The sequence below is a fragment of the Petaurus breviceps genome, unplaced genomic scaffold, assembly GCF_028583685.1.
Source record: "Petaurus breviceps papuanus isolate PSGF00001 unplaced genomic scaffold, PetGlider_PUasm1.0 188, whole genome shotgun sequence".
In the NCBI taxonomy this organism is placed as follows: Eukaryota; Metazoa; Chordata; class Mammalia; order Diprotodontia; family Petauridae; genus Petaurus; species Petaurus breviceps.
Window position 1 is genome coordinate 13518314 of NW_027185804.1, and position 19924 is coordinate 13538237.

The window sequence follows — 19924 nt, forward strand, 5'->3', positions numbered from 1 at the left end:
ATTCTCTACTTCCCATTTAGTATAGTCTTAAATTTTTAGTTCCCTTAATTTTCAAGGGAGTCATATTCAATGACAACAATTGTGCCACCTATTATTTCATTTCCATGAATTAAAGAGGAAATGAAGTTAAAGGAAAAAAAAAGAAACCCTTTCCCTTCAAAGTGCACTTCTTTTGAAATACACCAAATGGAAAGTGATAATGTGATATGTAAGTAAACTCAACAAGTGAAGGGTTCTCATACACGTGAGGTGAAGTGGGAAAAAGAACATCTGTTCTTCTACCCCTGCAACCCCTTGCAATTCGGAACAGAGCTCTTCTCCTCCCAGATTATACCCTCCTAATAAACAACAGTTGGGGAAAATTGTCTGTGCGTTTCAGCATTAAACAGGTTTGCTGAGTGAAGGCAAGGTGGGATAATATTTCTTTTCTCAAAGCGAAAACAGCGGTGAGTTTGAAGCCCTGTCTAAAATCTGGCATTTTCAATTAAAATAATCACATTTTAAGGAAGTGTATTGTTCACTTTAGAACGAAGAGGGTCTTTAAAAAAAGTTACTAGAGAATATAATGAGACACATATGACCCTGGAATTGTAAAACCGCTGGCTAAAAAAGCCAAAACTGTTTCAACATCCAGTTTTAATATTATGCTAAAACCATTTACTTTGTGAAAACATTGAAGTTAAATAGATTTTTTTTTGGTCTTCCTTAGGTCAGTATTTGGGGGACTGGGGGGCGGGGAGGTTGGACCTGACTTTCGGAGTTGCTGCCAAGGGCTTGTAATATAATATCTTAGCGTTTCAAGGGTAAATCAGTGTCAATTGCGTTTGCCGTCCAGCAGAAAAAGTAAGCATTTTACTTCCGTTCAGTCTGTGTGGACTGATGAAATGTAGGAAATCTGTTTCTGGCAAGGGGGGGTTAGGGGGGTGGAAATCGTTTTCCCAAACATCACCAAGTGGAGCGCCCAGACAAGTCTGAAGAGAGGTTCAGCGTCTGCTGGAGTCAGAGCTGCTGCTGCTGCTGGTGGGGTAAGGAGGAGAGACCTGCGGGACTGACTTCCAGAGGAGGCGACCTCAGAGCCCCAGCAGCAGGGCAGGAAAGACACGAGCAGAAGCAGCAGCAGCAACCAGAGCTCATAGACGCTGCGGTGAGGAGTGCCCGCAGCTCAGTGGCCTTGGGCGCGCACGCGGCTTTCTCCCCAACTTCAGCAGCCGCAGTCACGGCAATGCGGAGATTGGGGAGGGAGGACGTTTGCTGGAGCAGGAGTGCCTGCTTTGGGGGCTGAGCTCTTTTTCACAGAAAACAAATAAGCCTCGGGAGGGGAGAGGGGAGGGCAGAGATTCATGTGCATCGAACCTCGCAGAGGCAATAGGGGACACTTTAGCGCTGTTTAAGACAGAGTGGCCGTCCTCAGCACCTCGGGGGCGTGGGGGTGATTTGCTGCCTACTGCAAGTAGTAGTAGGTTTCTAGCATACACAGCAGTCAAAGGCAGTGGCAAATGCCTGCAGTGCGGAAAAAAAAGGGCTCGTGCAGCTCTAGCCAACCAGGGAGAGAAGTGAGAGCATCTAATTAGTGTCCTGATTATACACAGAGAGGGCAGGGGGGAGGCTGTTACTGAGTCAGGTCTTGACTTTTTTTTTTTCCCTAGTGTTAAGAAAGCAAGAGCCGATGAGGAACAGAACAATACTAGTAATGGGGATGGGAGGGGGGAGTGTGGCAACCCTGTTCTCAACTGATGAGCTAACCAGAGTTTAGTCTTTTCAGGACAGTGAAGGCAACCTTTAAAAAAATGCAGCTTGCTTCCAAACCTGATTAAGTTTTTGGAAAAGCGATGATTTAAAATTCTCAAGGGAGCCAAACCTTCAACTCATCCTCGTGGGCATTTATTCTTTTAACTAGTCAAACGGGTACAAAGCCTTCGGGAGAGTTTCTAAGTATGATTAGATTTGCCTGGGTGGCAGAGGACAAAACGGGGACAGGTTCAGAAATCTCCCTTTCACCAGGAAGTAGAATTGAAATTTAGCTTGTAGTGCCCTTCGGTTGCTTGAAGGTCTTGGAAACCATGGCCCCCTTTCTGCATCTTGCACCCCATTATCCCCCACCCCCATCCCGGCTCTCAGTCTTCCTTTTGCCCTCTCTGCATTCCTTTCTGCATTTCTGGTCCTTCTTGTCTCTAGCCTGCAGTATTTCGTCGGAGGAGAGGGGAGAGGGAGCCCTAGCCATCTTAGATCAATGATGTATGGGAACCCTTGTGCAGTTGAAATAGGATCTGCATCTGACCACTCTGCCCAAGGCAGCATTTGGTGTCCTGCCGCTGAGGCCGAGAGCTGGGAGGGCCAGCAGGGGAGAGGAAGCACACCTTCCGTCCCCTCCCCAAGCGTCTCCCTTGAGATTAGCTGAGGCCAAAAGTAGAGCAGTTCGTCGTTCTCTCTGAAAGCCTTAAAGCTGAGAGGTTTTCCTTGCTGACTGGTCTTTCGCTTCCTGGCAGCTGGCTTTGTCCAGTCTGGCCTTTGCAATTGATCAATGAATTCCTTTCTAAGGAATGCTCTCCCCTGACTGCAGAGCTGGAGGTGGTGGTCATCTCCAACATGGCTTCCTCTGCTTTCACTGCTTAATAGAAGGTAAGGGACTGAGGTACATAAAAGATTGAGGCATTGGGACATATATGCAACACATGCCTTCCCCGGAGGATACTCATGGGGTCTCTGACAGTGATTTCTGCCACCAGGCGTATTAAGGTTTAGGACTTCGTGTTAACTTTAGAGTGCATTTGCTGGCAAGCTAGATGGTTTGGCGTTGGGGGGTTGTGGTTTCATTGAAACTTAGTGACTTCGGTAGAACTCATTTGATGAGGGCTGATAGGTCATCAGGAGCAACAAGTTGTTGTCTGGTGAACTAGACCATCAGTCCACCTTGGAATAGTGTGTTTGTGAAAACTTCAAGCCTTGTTCAAGTAGAGAATGAATCCATTGAGAATCATGCCCTCGCTTAGCAAATGGGATTTGACTTGTTCATAACACACCACTCACCGAATATGTCAAGTGAGGGCACTTCTGATACAAGTAGTTGTGACATAAATGGTAAATAATTTTACGTTTAGACTTTTTTTTAACTACAAATGAGGCAAAAAAACACACATGGGTTTCTTCTCAACTTTTTTTTTAATGATGAAACGAACTTTACAGAAGAAGCACAGAGGTGGGGGAGGGGGCATAGGACAGTCTAGAGGCAGAGGACCCGGATTCAAATCCGAACTCTCATTTTTCACCTGTGTGACATTGGGCCAGTCACCTAATGTGTCTAGGCTTCAGTTTCCTCATTGCTAAAATGAGAGTTGTATTAGATGGCCTCTAAAGGTCCTTCTATTTTACTTTTTAATCCAATGATTTGGCTCTTTTTGCCGTCCCCATTACACCTGGGCGTTTGTAAAGAAGTACTATTTCCCTGAAGTTTCTAATTGGTATGTATGTGTGTATGTATCTAAGTATACATGTATGCATATTTATGTATGTGTGTGTGTATTCTGGCTTTAAACCAAGGTCCTAAAGGTACTTTCATATCAATATATAGTAGTTATAGTAACGAACTAACTCAAGTATAGTATGTTTTAAGCCTAGCACAAATTTTGTCTTAACTTTTATTAATAATAGAGAAAACAAAGGCTTCTTTTGAATTAGGGTTTATTTTATCAGCCAAGATCACACTTTGATCTAAGTTTTTAAAATCTTTTATTGATTAATGGCTTTCAAAGGCAATTTCCCACTCGACTTGAACTCTATGGTGAGAGCTAATTTGGTTTGAAGTTCAGGTGTGTTAAATTGGCACAGTTTGTTGGTACCATAGACCAAATAGTAAGCAACTGGACTCCCTTGTAATGTTAGAAATGAAATCTGGTCCCTTCATTTTATTATTTGTCATATTGGAGAATAAGGAATGTGTGACCCTTGCATTTAGATATAATAAAACCATATTTCTCTAATTGAAGTAATGTTTATATCGGAGTTATGTAGGAATCTACGCTACCTTGTATTAACAGGTTAAAAAAAAGTCATGAGAAGTGTAGCTTAGAGAGTAAAGTTGGGAATTAAGAGTTTAAGATTCAGTGCCAGCTTCTAGGTACCAGAGCTGTGTGACTTTATTTGGCCTTCAGATGTTAGGGAGCTGGGGAAGTTAGGGAGATGAAAAAGCTATTTTCTAAAGTCTTTCTGTGCCCTTAGAGTCAGACCTCATAAGGTATTCATGATTTGTCATGTTGTCTATATACTTCATAGATAAACTTTTATTGTCATGTCTGTGTATTTTATATGCATATATAAATACTTGTATACATGTACACATATACAAACAGACTTTGACAAATTTATGCATGGTTCTTAATTTTTACAAAAATTCATTTATGGGCAGAAATTGGTTCAGAAACATTAACTTTTTTGGTGTAACTTTGTATGGCATATTTTTGTTAGACCCTGAGATACGGAATTTTTCTTGGTTAAAAATGCTTAGGAAAATATAGTTTTAAAGTCATGTTTATATTTTGGAGAGTCAATCTTTCACATGAATCAAACCACCAAAACCTTTATTTAGTGAAAATCCTTGTTGTTGTTGTTGTAGTTGTTTCCTAGTAGGGGATAGTTCAAGTGTTAGGATTTCTGGATTCTCACCCTTAGGAAATGATTTTGTCCTTCACCCCTAAAGAGAGTGCCATTAACTCATGTGCTTTAAGCCTCCCTTCCCCCATTGGGGTGAGGGATGCTGATGAGCTATCCACATTGTTAAACTTATTCCCTCTGGTAGCCCATGGGGCACATTAAGAAGGTAAGTTGTGAGGTTTTGAGGTATAGCCTATAACATCAGAGAGCACAGTTAACTGGTTCTCCAAGTAAGGAGCACCTAATGTTGGTTTTTTTTTTTTTTTAGCAGTAATTGAACTAAGTAACAACAGATGGGAAGAATGATCTACTACTCTCACAGTTTACTACTGCAGCAATAACACTGAGAAATATACCCTTCATTTCACAACTAGATTCTTTTAGGTCCACTTCTTAAATAAATGCATGTTTTATTTAAAATATGCAATCAGGTTTTATGAAATAAAACATTGTACCTGGAACCTAACGTAGACATGAGGACTGTCATCAAGTATTTTCAGAATTGCCAAGTAAAAGAAGGTTTGTTCAATAGTGTCTAGTTTTTTTGTAACCCCATTCAGGGTTTTCTTGGCAAAGTTACTGTAGTGGTTTACCATTTCCTTCTCTAGCTTGTTTTTGCAGATGAGAAACTGATACAAACAGGGTTAAGTGACTTACCCAGGGTCACTTATGTAGTAAGTATCTGCCACTAGATTTGAACTCACAAAGATGAGTCTTTTTGACTCCCAGCCTGGTCCACTATCCACTGCCCTACCTAGCTTGCCAAAAAAAAAAGATTTGGTTTTGTTCTATTTACAACAGAGGATAGAACCAGAGGCAGTGGGTACGAGCAGCAAAATCTAGGCTTTGTCTAAGAAAAGCTTTCTGTTTTTATTAGCATCATTCCAAAAAGAAACAGGTTGCTTTGGGAAGTGGTTGGTCACCCCTCATTAAAGATCGTAAAGATGGATAATCACTTAATGTCTTCAGATAATTCCAATCCAAACTCAAATTTTGGCCATTTGAACTGTTTCTATTCTATTTTCCTTCTTCATGCCTCTTCTAAATCTAAATTTACAGAGTCCATGGGTGATTTTCAGCAACGCTACTGAGTCACACCATGACAGCTAGTAATGTTCCTGGAGATGTGAACATAAAGAATTAATACCTCTTATTCATTTCATGAGAGATTCTAAGCAGTGGAAATGTGACATGGCATGGCAGTGATGTTAGGTGCTTATATTCCTAGGAAAATTTGAATTGGATCACTTCACTATTATATTGCTCATCCACTGAACCCTACCTGACTCCCTGTTGTAGACTTCTTATATTTCTATTCCAGTGGGTATCTATGAAAAAATCTAGATGCTCATGTATGCCAGCATGTACACACAAATGCTAAATTGCTTTCATCGTTTCCACACAGTGGTTATTTGCAAATGTTGTCGAGGGGACTCCTGTGCAAGTATGGATAGGTTGGACTAGATGGCCTCCAAGGCATCTGCTGAGTCTGAATTTTATTTTGATTTTTTTAAAAAACGAAACATTCTGAAACTCCTTTTTGTTCCAAACCAACCTTTCAGCCTACCATTTAAGGATGTCTCTCATTTTATGTATAAAGCATTTGAGACTTACGTTGATTGTGTTGCTTTTGATCCCATAAATCAACCAGAGATATAAACATGGGATAGATTTTAGAGTTCATCCGTTCTTATTCTCTGATTAGAAAACTGATGCCCAGAGAGGTTACATGACTAGTCCAAATGGTAATTGAAAAGAAAACAAAAGAGTATTCCTATTTTAGTTTACAATGAAGTTAAAAAATAAAAATAATAGACACCTCACTGTGGCAAAAAAGCACAGTACTGGTGATACCTGGAGTGTTCTCACCTCAGACTGAAGTGATAGTCTTATTTTTCTTTCATTCCCAAATAACTGTTACTCAGTAATAGCTATTTCTTTCAACATGTTGTGTTCAACATCATAGACTGATCCAGAACTAACATTCTGATTCTGGGATCAGCAGACTTGAATAGTATACCATTTTGGTCAGTTAATAGAGCTCTAGAAATCTACAAAAAAGCTCATTATTTACAGTTGTCATTATTGAGATATCCTCTGCCTGCAAAATCAGGGATCCCAGAGCAGTAGACTGTACCAATATTTTAAACGTGATCTTTCGGTCATTGCATCATTAGCTTCTTCATTTGCCTTGGTGTTGGTTCAAGTGTCATCTTAATTGTTATTCTAGAACCTCTCAACCATGAAAGGAGAAAGACCTTATCATTAAGTATTCAGAAGAACTCTATGTTTGGTTAGCTGTTATTTTTTTCTTTATAAAGTGGAGTTTTTAATAAATTAGTAGTCCTAGGGTTCCAGTCCTCTACTTGTCAAAAGAACAGATGAAGTTCCCATAGTATCAGAATCAGAGCCGGAAGGAGCAAGATGCCATTTATTCTCTAACTCCTTCCTATCCCAGTTTTAAGGATCTTTTAAATTGACATAAGTTTTCTTGGCAATTGATGAGGCAGCACAATGAATGCAGAGAGTCTGGCTTTGAATCCTGTCTTTGCTACTTACTACTAGTATGATTTATTTGAAAATAAGTTATTTCTCTTTCTGGATCTGAGGTCTTTCATTTGTAAAATAACAGAGTGAGCTAGACTGCTACCTTTTCCAGTTCTAGTTCTTAGGGATAGAGTATAGATACTGAACCTGGGACGTTCTAGGTGTCAGAGTCATACAGCCTGTGTGTGTCAGAGGTGAGACTTGAATTTTGGTCTTCCTGGCTTTGAGACTTGATCTCTACATACTACCCTGTGTTGCCTCTTCTAGATCCATGGTTCCATGAAAAAAATTCTAGTGCCCAAGAATAATGTAGTTGAAATTTTTCCTACATAAATCTACCAAATTTCCACATGTTCAAAGCATTTCTCCATTAGCACAAGCAATTCCAATTCCTTTTAGCTCTCTTTACCATCTTTTAGTCATCTGGAGGGCAAACTGCAATACAGATGCTATCAGTTCTTCTAAACTCTGATTTTGACCATGCCACCTGGGTTCCATTCCATTTTCTTTATTAAGCCCTCTTCTGAGTATAAATTCAGAGTTCATAGGTGATTTTCAACAGTGCTACTAAGTCACACCATGACAGCTAGTAATGTTCCTGGAAATGTGATCATAAGGATAGGAGAAACTGAGTTGATACCTCTCATTCATTTCATAAGGAATTCTAAGCAGTGGACACATCCAAGCATGGCAGTGACTTTAGGTGCTTACATTACTAGGAAAACTTGAATTGGATAACTTCATTATTGTATTGCTCATCCACAAAGCCCCACCCCCTACCTCTTGTACCTCCATCCCACTAGCTAATTAAGTACATCAAAAAGACAGTCTACAGGCACACACCAAAAAAAAAAAAAATGCTACATTACTCTTATTGTTTCTACACAGTGATCATTTGCAAACATTAGAAGATAGTTTGAATTACATTACTGGCGAAGCACAGTCCAAGCTGCCTGACAAATAAAGGTGCCACTGTAAAGGAACATAAGAACTGCTCTGTTTCCTGGGATGAAGGGGGTAGATATTTATCCCTCTGGCTGGTTGAAAACTGTTACATGCCATTAGGTGCACTGTAAACTATCCTGGACTGAATTCTGGGCTAGACAATGAGCCTAAGAATCGAAGCTGTCTTCTTGCAAAAAAAAAAGTGCAAAATAGGACTGTGCTGCATAAATGTGAGTTGGGGCATCCATAATAGGGCCTAGGTAAAGTTACTGAACCACTGCATCTCACTTTCAGGAAAGTAGTGGGAGAGATTGTTTCTTAAGAAGAAAGACATTTTAGAGGTAACCTTTTAAAGCTTTCAATTAGTTATTTAAATGTATGAGTCATGTGCTAAATGTATTATTGCTTAGATGTTTTATTGAGGAAGTTAGCCTATAGGAACTCTAGGCAAGCATTTGGAGGTTGGATTTTCCGCCCTAGGAAGTGTTGCCTTTTGGAGGAGTAATATTTTATGAAAAGAACTGGGGCAAGTGTTTAGGCTTCTAGTATTTAATCACTGAGTTTAGGGAGAGGCTGTAGCACTTTATATGAATAATGTCATTATGAGCTGCAGAAGTTATAAACAACAGGAAACTCAGCTCCCTCTTCTGACAACTTGGTAACATATGGCCAGACAGATTACAAAACATTTCAGCAGCTCTATGACCTTGGCAGCCAAAAGGTATCAAAACTTTAAGGGGGATTTATCACCTTCAAGGAAAATTCAAAACTTGAGTGCCAGTCCTTTTTTTTTCCTTCTAACCCCCTAACCCCTGGCCCTTTCTCTTCTCTCCCTGGTAAGGAGATGAAGGTTTCTATAAGAATATCTTTACAAGGACCATTTCCAAAGAATACTTTTATACAAATCTACAGGTGATTGGATTGTACCTTCATTGTTTGCTCTCCTGCCCCAGGAGACCTGACAAATATTGCTTTCTCTTCCCCAAAGCTAATTCTAAATGTGAAAATTAAATACTAGGGAAAGAGTAACAGTTGCATAGTCACTGGAAAGACAAAATCTACAAATTTGTTTTTTTTAAGAATTTTTAAAGGTATAGGATTTAGGCAGACAAAAAGAGTAAGGGATTATGGATGTACATATTTGTGTTTCAGATTAACTGCGGGGTGAGAAGTTCAGTTCACAACACTAGTGATTGGAATGAACATTTGAATTTTAGTTCATTAAGATATTCTTAAAATACTCCTTAGAAAATTGACAAATATCTGACAATTCCATAATGTACTAAATATGATCAATCGTTTTGTCATCTTCTCTTTCACACATGCATTTTTGCTGCCTGATTCATAAGCAGGCCATGTGATGGCCAAAGAATAGACTCCTTTGCTTCTAATTGGAACAATTAGTGAACTTGCTTTATTTAAAACATTGGCTGCTCGATAATTAATTCTTCAGTCTCATTTCCCATTTCTAATACATATATAATATGCTAAGTTTAAAGTCATATACTGACTGTCTGGAGAAACTTAATCATTTCCCTTGGAGGTGGGGGTCTAGGAAACCCATTCCCAAGGGACAGAAGAAAATGAAACTTGTCTTTGTTTTATAGATATAAGGTGTTGATGGGTCTAGTAAGATTACACATCCATTCCTTTTTGGTATATTTTGCCCCTCCTATCAATTGTGGACACTGAATTTTTTTCTAAAAGTCAGATACAGTTATATGAAGTACTTAGACCTGAAAGCTTATTTGCTTATGATTTTCATATGGTTACAGAAGCTATAACTTCTCAGGAGTCTTATCTTTTATATTTTTGAAAACATTCATTGTTACAATTAAAAATCCTTTCTTAAGTGTTCTTTTCATCTTATCCATATCTTTCCTCATCACTCCTTTCCTTACAATTCTACCTCCTCCACTAAAAGTGTATAATAAAAGAATAGGATAAGCACATAGAAAGAAGGTAATGAAATCCTCTTAAAAAATCCCCGTGGTCAAAGCCAGAGAATAATGCTTTTGCATTCATGTTAGTTGTCATCATTAACCATTGTCAATTAAAATTTCTTTAGCGGGTACTCATTGCTGTAAATAGCCTTCTACAAGGAACAAATATTTGAAAGAGGAATGAGTATTTCTGAATCGTGAATTATATGATACAAACTATAAGTATATTGTAAAAATGTTATTGATTTTCAAAGCTGTCAGATTTCAACTTTTGATCTAAAAGAAAATTGGAATTAGATTGCAAATATATGTGACAATGTTTTGCTATGTTTTGTTTAGCAAAATAGCATCACAACTTTTAAAGAGAAAATTTTTTTTTGATTTTTTAAAAATCCCAAATTTTTTCCTGCTATGAATGACCTTCCCTTTGAACGAAAATCAGACAAGTTAAAGTGACCAACATTATCATAAGTGACAATGTATGTGACATTCTGTTCCCACTATCTGCCCCCTCTATACTGACAGGAGGAAATTGTGTTTATCAAAATGTGAACTAAATGTACTGTTTTAACCCCAACATATAACCTAGTTTGATTCTTGTATTTGACCTTTGGTTTGGGATGTTTCCTACCAATATGATCAGCAGACTGGGTGAGTGTCAACAGAAGCAAACTCAGATAAACAAAAAATGGTACAAGATGTGGCTTAATGATTAATCATATTCTCTGTCATCAAAGTACCCATGAACCAGGTCAATGATTATCTCAGGAGCCTCAACTTGTCATCACCTAAATTCATCAGAAATCAAATGTAAGACTTTATAATCAACCCCGACTGTTTTGTTTCTCAAACAGGTATTGCAACCAGATAAATGATGTGTACAACCCTGAGCCCAAAGGTACGAAGCGGCCCAGGACTCTCAGATATGCATCAGTATAGTCAGTGGCTGGCCAGCAGACATGAAGCTAATTTGTTGCCGATGAAAGAAGATCTTGCCTTGTGGTTAACAAACCTATTAGGTAAGGTTTTAAGATCTGAGCAGAAAGTAGTTTTTGTTTTTTTTACACATACAGCTCCTTTTACATGAGCATGTGACAAAGCTATGAGAAGATAAGCTGGTCATATTTCAATTTTGTGTCCATGAAATGTGAAATCTGTGGAAAATTTCAATGACTTTCCCAAGGTCTCACATAGGCTGTTTCTTCATGACAGCAGTACATTAGTTTATAAAGTGGAAAAGTTCAAGAAAAATGGATTGTTTGTTTTACATAATGCCAAACAGCTGGCTTGACATCTTCCCTCACCTCTCCACTCCCATACACCAAGGAAAATGGTTTATTTGATTGGTAATTTTGATGTTGTTTAATCATAGACTTTGTGAGAATTTTCCTAAAGAAGCAGGTTCATTGGCTACTGGAAAGATTTGTGACGAAGTCAGTAAGCCTGACTTTGAATTCTTTATACTTTGGGGATCTTAGCAAGACCACTTTCCAATTTTCAAAATGAGGACTAGAATATTCACAATGTTTTTATTATATGGTGCATAGCTTTTTAAATCATAGAGTACTATTTACTTGTAAAGTGTTTAGATGGTAATAGTAATAAATGACATTTAGAATATGCTTCAAGGTTCCCAAAGCACTTGATATATATCATATCATTTGGTCCTGAAAGCAACTTTAGGAGGTACGTGCTATAAGTCTGGAAGTCCTGGGTCAAATCCAGACTCAAATAGTTACTAGCCGTGTCTCCCTGGACAAGTCACTTGACATCTTGCCTCAACTTCCTTATCTGTAAAATTATGAAAATAATAGCACATACCTGCAAGGGTTGTGGTGGGGGTATGTGATGAATATAAATAGAAATTAAATATGTTAAGAATTTTGTCAACCTTAAAGGCTATTCAAATGTTATCTGTTGTTAATATTATTATTATCTATATTTTATAGTTAAAAATACTAAGGTCTAAAGAGGAAATGATTTGTCCAAGGTCTAGGTGTCTAAAGCAGGATTTGAACCTTTCTTGACTCCCAGTGTGGGACTCTATTCACTATATTCTCTCCTAAGATGATGAGAAATAAAACTTAAAAAAAAATAATCTTGACTAAAACTTAAGAAGAATGTATTAAGAATAACTAAACAGGATTAACTGGCAAATATTTCCCATTAACTTATTTTGAGGGGCCAGTTAGCGAGATGCTACTATTGTACTTCAAGTCAAGTAACTCAAGGTTCAAATCTCACCTATGACATTTATGAGCTGCTGGGTCACTAATAAGCCCATAATTATGAGCTTCAGTTTTCTTATCTGTATAAACAGGGATAATAATGCCTGTTGTATGTATAGAACACTCAGGGGCAGTATGCCAGAATAAGTAGAGAGCTGGCCACTGGACTGGGAAGTCTTGCATTATGTCTGTCCTACCTGTGATGCTTAGTGGCCATGCAATCTTAGGTAAATCACTTCACCACTTAGTGATCTGGGCAATTCTATAGCACTGCAAGTTGCAACTTATTTTGGGAGAAGGACTTCCTCACTGGGAGCTCCTTGGACCAGTGAAATCACAAGTTTAATAGCTATCCCTACATTCCACATAGAGTTATTGTGAGGATAAAATGTCCCAGTATGTGAAGAGTTTTGCAAGTCTTCAAGTGGAATCATCTTGACACCTTGGTGATCTGTTGTGGTACAGTTGAAAGAATGTGGAAGTTGTAATTATAGGACCTGGGTTCAAATCCTGGCTCTGTTACTTATTGCCTAGTCAATCTTCACTTTCCTAGGACTCAGTTTCCTAATTTGTAAAATGAGAGGATTGGATTGGTTGTTGTCCTTTGTGCTCACAGAGGACTAAAATGATGTCACTCTGTTGGGTCAAGGGATAGTGTGTCTGACTATGGCGGATCAGACCAGTACAAGTTTGGAAGGCTCTACCACAGGTCAGGCACAAATAGTCCATATGAACATTTACAGTGGAGGTCTCTCTAAATTGGTGTAACTCATGACTAAATCTCTCAAGTTCTTTCTGATTCCAAATCTCTGCATCTCATGATCCTATTGTAACACTAATCCTACTGAAATCTTTTCACAAACATTGAAGCTAATTTAGGAACTGAAGGTGATCCCTTACACAAAGCTCATGAGATAGAAAGTTTCTCTAAGATCTTTGCTGGAGATCCATAACATTCAGAAAGCCTAAAAGTGTTCTTGTTATAGCCCGAAGTCTCTCCTCTCCTTTTAAAAATTTTTTTTACTATTTTCCATTCTTTTTTTTTAATGGTTGTTGATTTAGAGATGAAAGGGGTTTAACAATTATCATAAAGTCTACCTCTTTCCATTTTACAGATGAAGAAACTGAGGCCTAGAGAGGGAAAAGATCTTGCCCAACATCACACAGGTAGCAACTGGCATCACTAGTATCAGAACCTAGGTCATCTGACTCCCAAAACAGCACTATTTGGATGCCATCTTTGTTTTTTTTCATTGTCCTAGAATGTTCACATAATTTTGGAAGCTCTTAAACACTGTTGTCTTATTTTCTCCTAGGTACTTTGTAGGTTTTTTTGAGCTTTTATACTAATAATTTATTAGCACCTTTGGACTGGTGTTATCCTTTATGAACCTGTCAAAAATATATTGTTTCCTTTCTTTACCAGCTAAGTAAGACTTATGCCCACTAGAATAATTCTCCCTGTAATTATTGTTATGCTAGATTACTTAGCTCCAGTCATAAAACCTATGACCAGGAGTCTTTATAAGCTTCCTTAAAGAGAGTATGTAACATGGTAGTGTATTGAACCCTGGATTTGGAGGCAAGAAGACCTGAGTTCAAATACTGCCTCAGGCACTTACTAGCTTTGGTACTATAGGTAAATCATTTGTCTACCCTAAGCTTCAATTTTTTCATCTGTAAAATGAGAGTTATTAAAGCACTTTCTGTACAGGGTTGTTTAGAAGTTCAAATGAGATAATATATGCAAAATGCTCAGAAAATCCTATGTAAATATGATCTATCACTATTATTATTTCTTTACAATCAAGGTTGGTAATTGTGGGCATTTTGAAAATAGTCTTCTCATCATGAGAAGAATAATTCTAATATCAGAATAGTATACTCCAGTAATCATGAGGCTACGTAGTTCAGAATACTAGTTTAAAAGTCAGAAATTCTAGATCTGTTAACTGGCATTCCCACTAATTCTCAATTTCCTAATTTATCAAACATTGGCATTTCGATAGGCAACCCATATGTTCTAAGTTCTGTGACCTATGATATTACCAAATTTAAAAAATTTCTATGATTAATTGAGTAAGGAGTTGTTTACTTGTGGTGTTAAATACATAAAAAAATATGTGGGGAAAAGGGGGCAGGTCAAGACCTTTGATTCCATTTGTCCAATGCATTGTCAATGTAGAAACTCCCTTGATTGAATGGGTTCCAGTCCCTTGATGGAGACTGGAAACTCCCTGGTGACAGTTCTAAAGCATTGCCTGGAATATTGAGAAGTTAAGTCATTTGCTTAGTCACACACCACATATCAGAGGCAAGATTTGAACTCAAGTACTTTTATGTCATAGACTGGGCCTCTATCCATTACAATAGACTGTACCTTAAAAAAAGGAAATAAAGTATTTAAAGGCTGAGGAATAGATCTGTTTGATGAGCGACTTTCCTTTTGGGATGATATAAGAATGATTTCTCTCCCCAATGCTTGTCCATGAATTTTATGTGTGATTGGGACATTCAGGGAGACACTTCTAGTAGCTTAAAGATAGATGATTGATGTCTCTTTAGCTCTCTTAGGAATGTGATCCTCTAGGAACCCTAGAGAGAGACAGAGAAGCAGCAGCTCAAGGTTGATTTGAGTTCATCTGAAGTAGATGGGCTATAAATTCCAGGAAGATTTCTTTATGGAGGTCTGGAAAACTTGGCATAATATAAAGATTCAAAGAATTCTGGGTAGAGGATAGGACATTTTATTGTGGCATAAAGGGAGAAGGGGAGAAATCCATATGACTGACATGGGGGGAAAAATTCTTTAAATAACAGACACATTTAGCTTTGGTTGTGTTTCAGAGGAATATCTTGCGGCAAATTCATAGCAATTAAAATTTACATCATGTTAAAGGAATTTTAAATATTTTTTGTTAGGGAAGTTTCTTCATAGATATATGATATCTTGCTTTTTACCTACGGGAGAAAAAAGTGAGAGATGCCCTGGGTGTTTTTACAGCAGATGCTTTCATTTTAGAAGATTCTGTGATTTTCATTGGGGAAGAGGAGGTGGGAGAGGGAGATGAGGGAAGGTAGAAATATAGGGGTTAGATTGAAAAGCTTTGAGGAAGTTTTATTATTAGAGAAAGAGCTTATTTCCTTATGCAATGAGACTCTGCATGTGGAAAGGCTTTATGCTCATTTTAGAGTAAAAGTTGACTTAAGCAAACCATTGCCCCACCCCTTTTTTCTTTTCATTTTATGACTTTTAAAGAGAATATTTAATGTATATTCTCAGTCCAGACACTTCTGATCCCACTTCTAAAATAGCAGTTGAGGAATTTGGGTTCTCCAAATGTTCATTTCTTATCCCTGTGATTTGGCTAGCTAGTGATCCTTGGAGAGAGGAGAAAATGAGATTTTACTGGGCAATTGCAATGTCTTATTATTCACATGCATGGTGCATGTGGCATATGTAATGGCAAAATTTCCAACCATTATATGACTAGCATCACAAGTCAATAAAAGTGAGTAATAATCGATTCCTGTGCCCAGAATTAAAAGGCAGCAATAACAAATACCCATTTCTGGTTTTCATTCAATTGTTCAATGAACATTTATTAAGTTAGTTGTTACCTAGACAGACTGAAATATTGTATGTCTAGGTAGTAAAATACCATCTGGATATATTAACTGTTTAAGGGAAACAGGCATCCTGGAAAATGTTGTAGGAAATCAGAGTTAGAAAGAGGTCCAGAAGCCATCTAGTATAGCCCTTATACAGACAGCAATCCCTTCTATGAAAAATCTCTTGGAGTCCTTATCTTGTCTCCACTTAAGATTAAACAATGAGATGGGGTGGCCAGGTCGTGCAGTGAGTAAGAGCACTGGCCCCAGAGTTGGGGATGATCTGGGATTGAATCCGGGCTCTGATACTTATCACCACACCCAGAAATAACTGGCTGTGTAACCTTGTGCAAGTTACTTAACCCCGATTGCTTTAAAAAAAAAAAAGATTAAACAATGAGAAACCCATTACCCTCAAGGCAGCTAATTCTTCTTTTGGATGGTTTTAACTGTTAAGGATGTGTTTTTTTTCCTTTATATCAAGATGAATTCTACCTCTCCTTAAATTCTACTTGTTTTTCTTAGTTTAGTGCTCTAGGACCAAGCAGAAAATGATAGCCCATCATGCCTCTACTCTACCCCCATATAAGTCTCTTCTTGAGACCAAAGATGCCTAACTCTTCCTTCAAACAATCCTTTGTATGAAATGGTCCTCTCTGCCATTCTGTTCATTCTCTCCTGGCTGTTGTCTACCTTGTCAATTTTGTCCTACTAAAATGGGACACCCTCAGGTTAACAGAGAATTTTCCCAGTTAGGAATCTGCATAACTCATTTACTGACAGCAAACTTCCCATACAAGCAAAGGCCCATTTTTCTTAATTCTAAAATTTTACTGGTGTGACTATCTGCTTGTTAGAGGTGGAACTCCACTGCTTCTAAAGAACTAATGATGACTATTGCACAGAGAGAAATGGAAAGTCATATGGCAGATGCAAGCAGGATGTAACATGGGACCACTGTGGACCTTCAGAGAAAAAGAGCAAAGAATATCAAAGCAAAGAATGATAGAATAAGAAGAGATGGACTGGTCAGGTGGCAAGAGTGAGAGAGGACAGCTCAACAACCAGAGAGCTCCTTTCGTGGCCTTATGATGTCAGGATAGCCCCCAGCACATTGTGTGGACCTTAGAAGGTGATGCTTTTGAGCTTACATGGACAAGAGTCATTCAGGGAAACATTAATGGGAATCTAGAATTGATAAGATAACAGATCAATTTGAGTCTAGATGTGAACTGACAAAGAGAGAGGATGGTGGGTGACCTGTCATCTCCCTCCTTCTAGACATTGTGCTTTTAATAACAGGTTGTTGGTTTTTTGGACACTCAAATCAATACCATTGTTTCTCTCTAAGTGTATAATCCACCAGAACCCCAATTAATTTTTTACATAGACTTTTGCTTAGAGCAGTGATTCTCAACATTAACTAGAAACAGTAGCCACTAAACCAAATGAAAGGATTCCTGTGGGCTGCATATTGACTTAGAAAACTACACGTGTTTATATGCTTCCTTTTTTATTGATATATCAACACATCCAAATCAGATAGTAACTACATTTTAATCTGATTCAGGCCACATTCAGGAGTATTGTGGGCTGTACGTGACCCATCAGAGCTATGTCTGTGACACTGCTGACCTACACAATCCTCCTTTGTCCTTTATGTAGGCAGTAAAAATTTTAAAACCACAGGTAGGACTTCAGATTTACTAATGACAAATGCAGTCTTTTTTGATTGGTCCATCATTTTGCCCTGAGCATTTTTCTTCTAAAGAATAGTATTCTGAGTATAGTTTATGGTGAGATCAGATTGTAAATCATCTTCTTCTAATATTTACCAGTGACTCATATGTTCATGGCATTTAACTAAGGATCTTACAGATGGAATGCAGTCCTCACAGTCAAGGAGTTTGCTTTCTAATAAAGAAAGACAAACAACTATTAAGATACTGATATGACTTGTGTGGTTCCTCTTATTTTCAGTGTCATAGTATATTGATATTTGTAATGGCTTTATATAAAGATTTCACATAAAATTCCAGAAGTGAAAGCAAAAAAGTAATGCCAATATTGTTCTCATATAATGTGCATGTGAGTCTAAACATAGATATAAGAGAAAAAATATGAGAAAAAAGAAAGTAAACCGTTATGTGGCAAGAATAAGGTATAATTGATAGTCTCCATGTACCATTAGTATTCTCATAATGCCAAGAAAGAGGAAGGAAGGCACTCAGGAAGACTTATTGGGGGAGAGGAGGGATAATGGGGATGGGGAGTGAGAGGCATGATTAAGCTACCACATACATTGTTGGAGAAAAACACTGCATTGATAAGGCCACAGATCCATTGGTATATTACATTTTGAATATCTATATGTTTGTTTTCTAATATATGTTGAGAAACAGAAAGTATTATTTTTAAAACCTTACTTTTGTGCTTTAATTCTAGAGCATAGCTATAGTGCAGTGTTGGCTTGGGAGTTGCTTGATATCTATTAATGTTCTACAAATTCATAAAAATATATTGTTGAAAGGCAGCTATGTGGTGCAGTGGATAGAGCTCTAGGCCTAAGAACACTCCTCTTCCAGAGTTCAGATCTGGCCTCAGACACTTAAGGCAAGTCACTTAACCCTGTTTGCCTCAGTTTCCTCATATGTAAAATAAGCTGGAGAAAGAAATGGCAGACAAGTCCAATATCCCTGCCAAGAAAACTCCAGATGGAGTCAGGAAGAGTCTGATCCAATTGAAAAGGGACTGAACACCAACAATGAACATTGTTGAAACTTTTCAATTGAAGAGCTTATTACTTAACTGTTCTATCAAGTACCTTTTAACACATCAATAAATTTCTTAAATATTAGCCTCTTGTACTGAAGATCAAAAACAATACCAAATGATTACTTTTCCAGAGCATTTTTGGTACATTTACAGCTTCAGGAGCTAGAAACCAGTAGGTCACTAAGATATTGGTCCCCCACAACAGCAACAAGTTTTCTCTAGTACTTTAGAGCCCCATTACCAAGTTCCTCATATCTGCTATCTCTTTGGAGTCTCACGACTCCATGGGTTGTTAACCCCACTTTATTGAGGAAAGTTCAACTCAGAAAAACTTAGTGAGATATAAAGCATATTGTACTTGGAGTTAGAAAAGTTCTGGGTTCAGATTAAACCTCTGACACCCACCTAGATGTGTGACTCTCGACAAGTAATCTCACAACTCCGAGTCTTTTTCACCTTTAAAAGGAGCTAATACTAATGCTGACCTCACAGGGTTATTGGGAAGATTGTGAAATGTGCTTTGTGAGCCTTAGAAGGCTATATGTCAGTGATTATGATGAGGAAGAAGATGAAAAAAGGATGAGGAGGTGACTTTTCAAAAGTGTCCCATAACTAATAAGTAACATTGAGAACTAGGATCCAAATTTGTAACTCTTTATCCCATACTATCTTGCCAATACTTATGAAGACACATTTTACTAATTTTCAGGGCACTAAAACATTTTAGAAGGTAGATGTACATTAGCTGAAATACACACACACACAGACATAGAGGCTCATAGATGTGTTTGGAAAAGCAGGATTTATAAGAACAAAGCTTTCTAAATTTGTGATTCATTTAAATAATAATCTAGATTTTTCCTTTCCCCTACTTATGTTGGAAATTATAATTATTCATAATTATCATTAATTAATGATAGGCAGCATGACAGAATGGACAGAGAACTGACCTTGGAACCAATAAGATTTGGATTCATGTTCAGCCTCTGACAAGCACTGGCAGTGTGACCTTGGGCAAGTCACTTAACCATTCAATGTTCTTGGTGAATCTCTAAGACTATATAAGTTGCAAAGAAGTATCATGCTTGCAATGCTAGAAAAAGTTCCCTATATCAATGAAATCACAGGTACAACCTCTGTCCAATTAGGTAATACAGTTTGAGCACCTGTTGTCTATACAGCATCAAAACAGTCTTAAGAAAACAGAGGTTACTCAAAATAATACAG

At 37.9% G+C, this 19924-nt stretch overlaps 1 protein-coding gene across 4 annotated transcripts in view; it reads left to right on the top strand.

Annotated features, from left to right (window-relative positions):
• Positions 1 to 749: 749 nt before the first annotated feature.
• Positions 750 to 19924, top strand: part of GAS2 (growth arrest specific 2) — a 152786-nt gene continuing 133611 nt past the window's right edge. The window contains exons 1-2 of one of the 4 annotated variants that reach the window (XM_069091304.1): positions 750 to 843; positions 10937 to 11101. In XM_069091304.1, coding sequence (XP_068947405.1) covers positions 10954 to 11101 — 148 coding nt within the window. In that variant the 5' untranslated portion in view covers positions 750 to 843; positions 10937 to 10953. The other 3 variants (XM_069091303.1, XM_069091306.1, XM_069091305.1) reach the window with 3 other exon arrangements.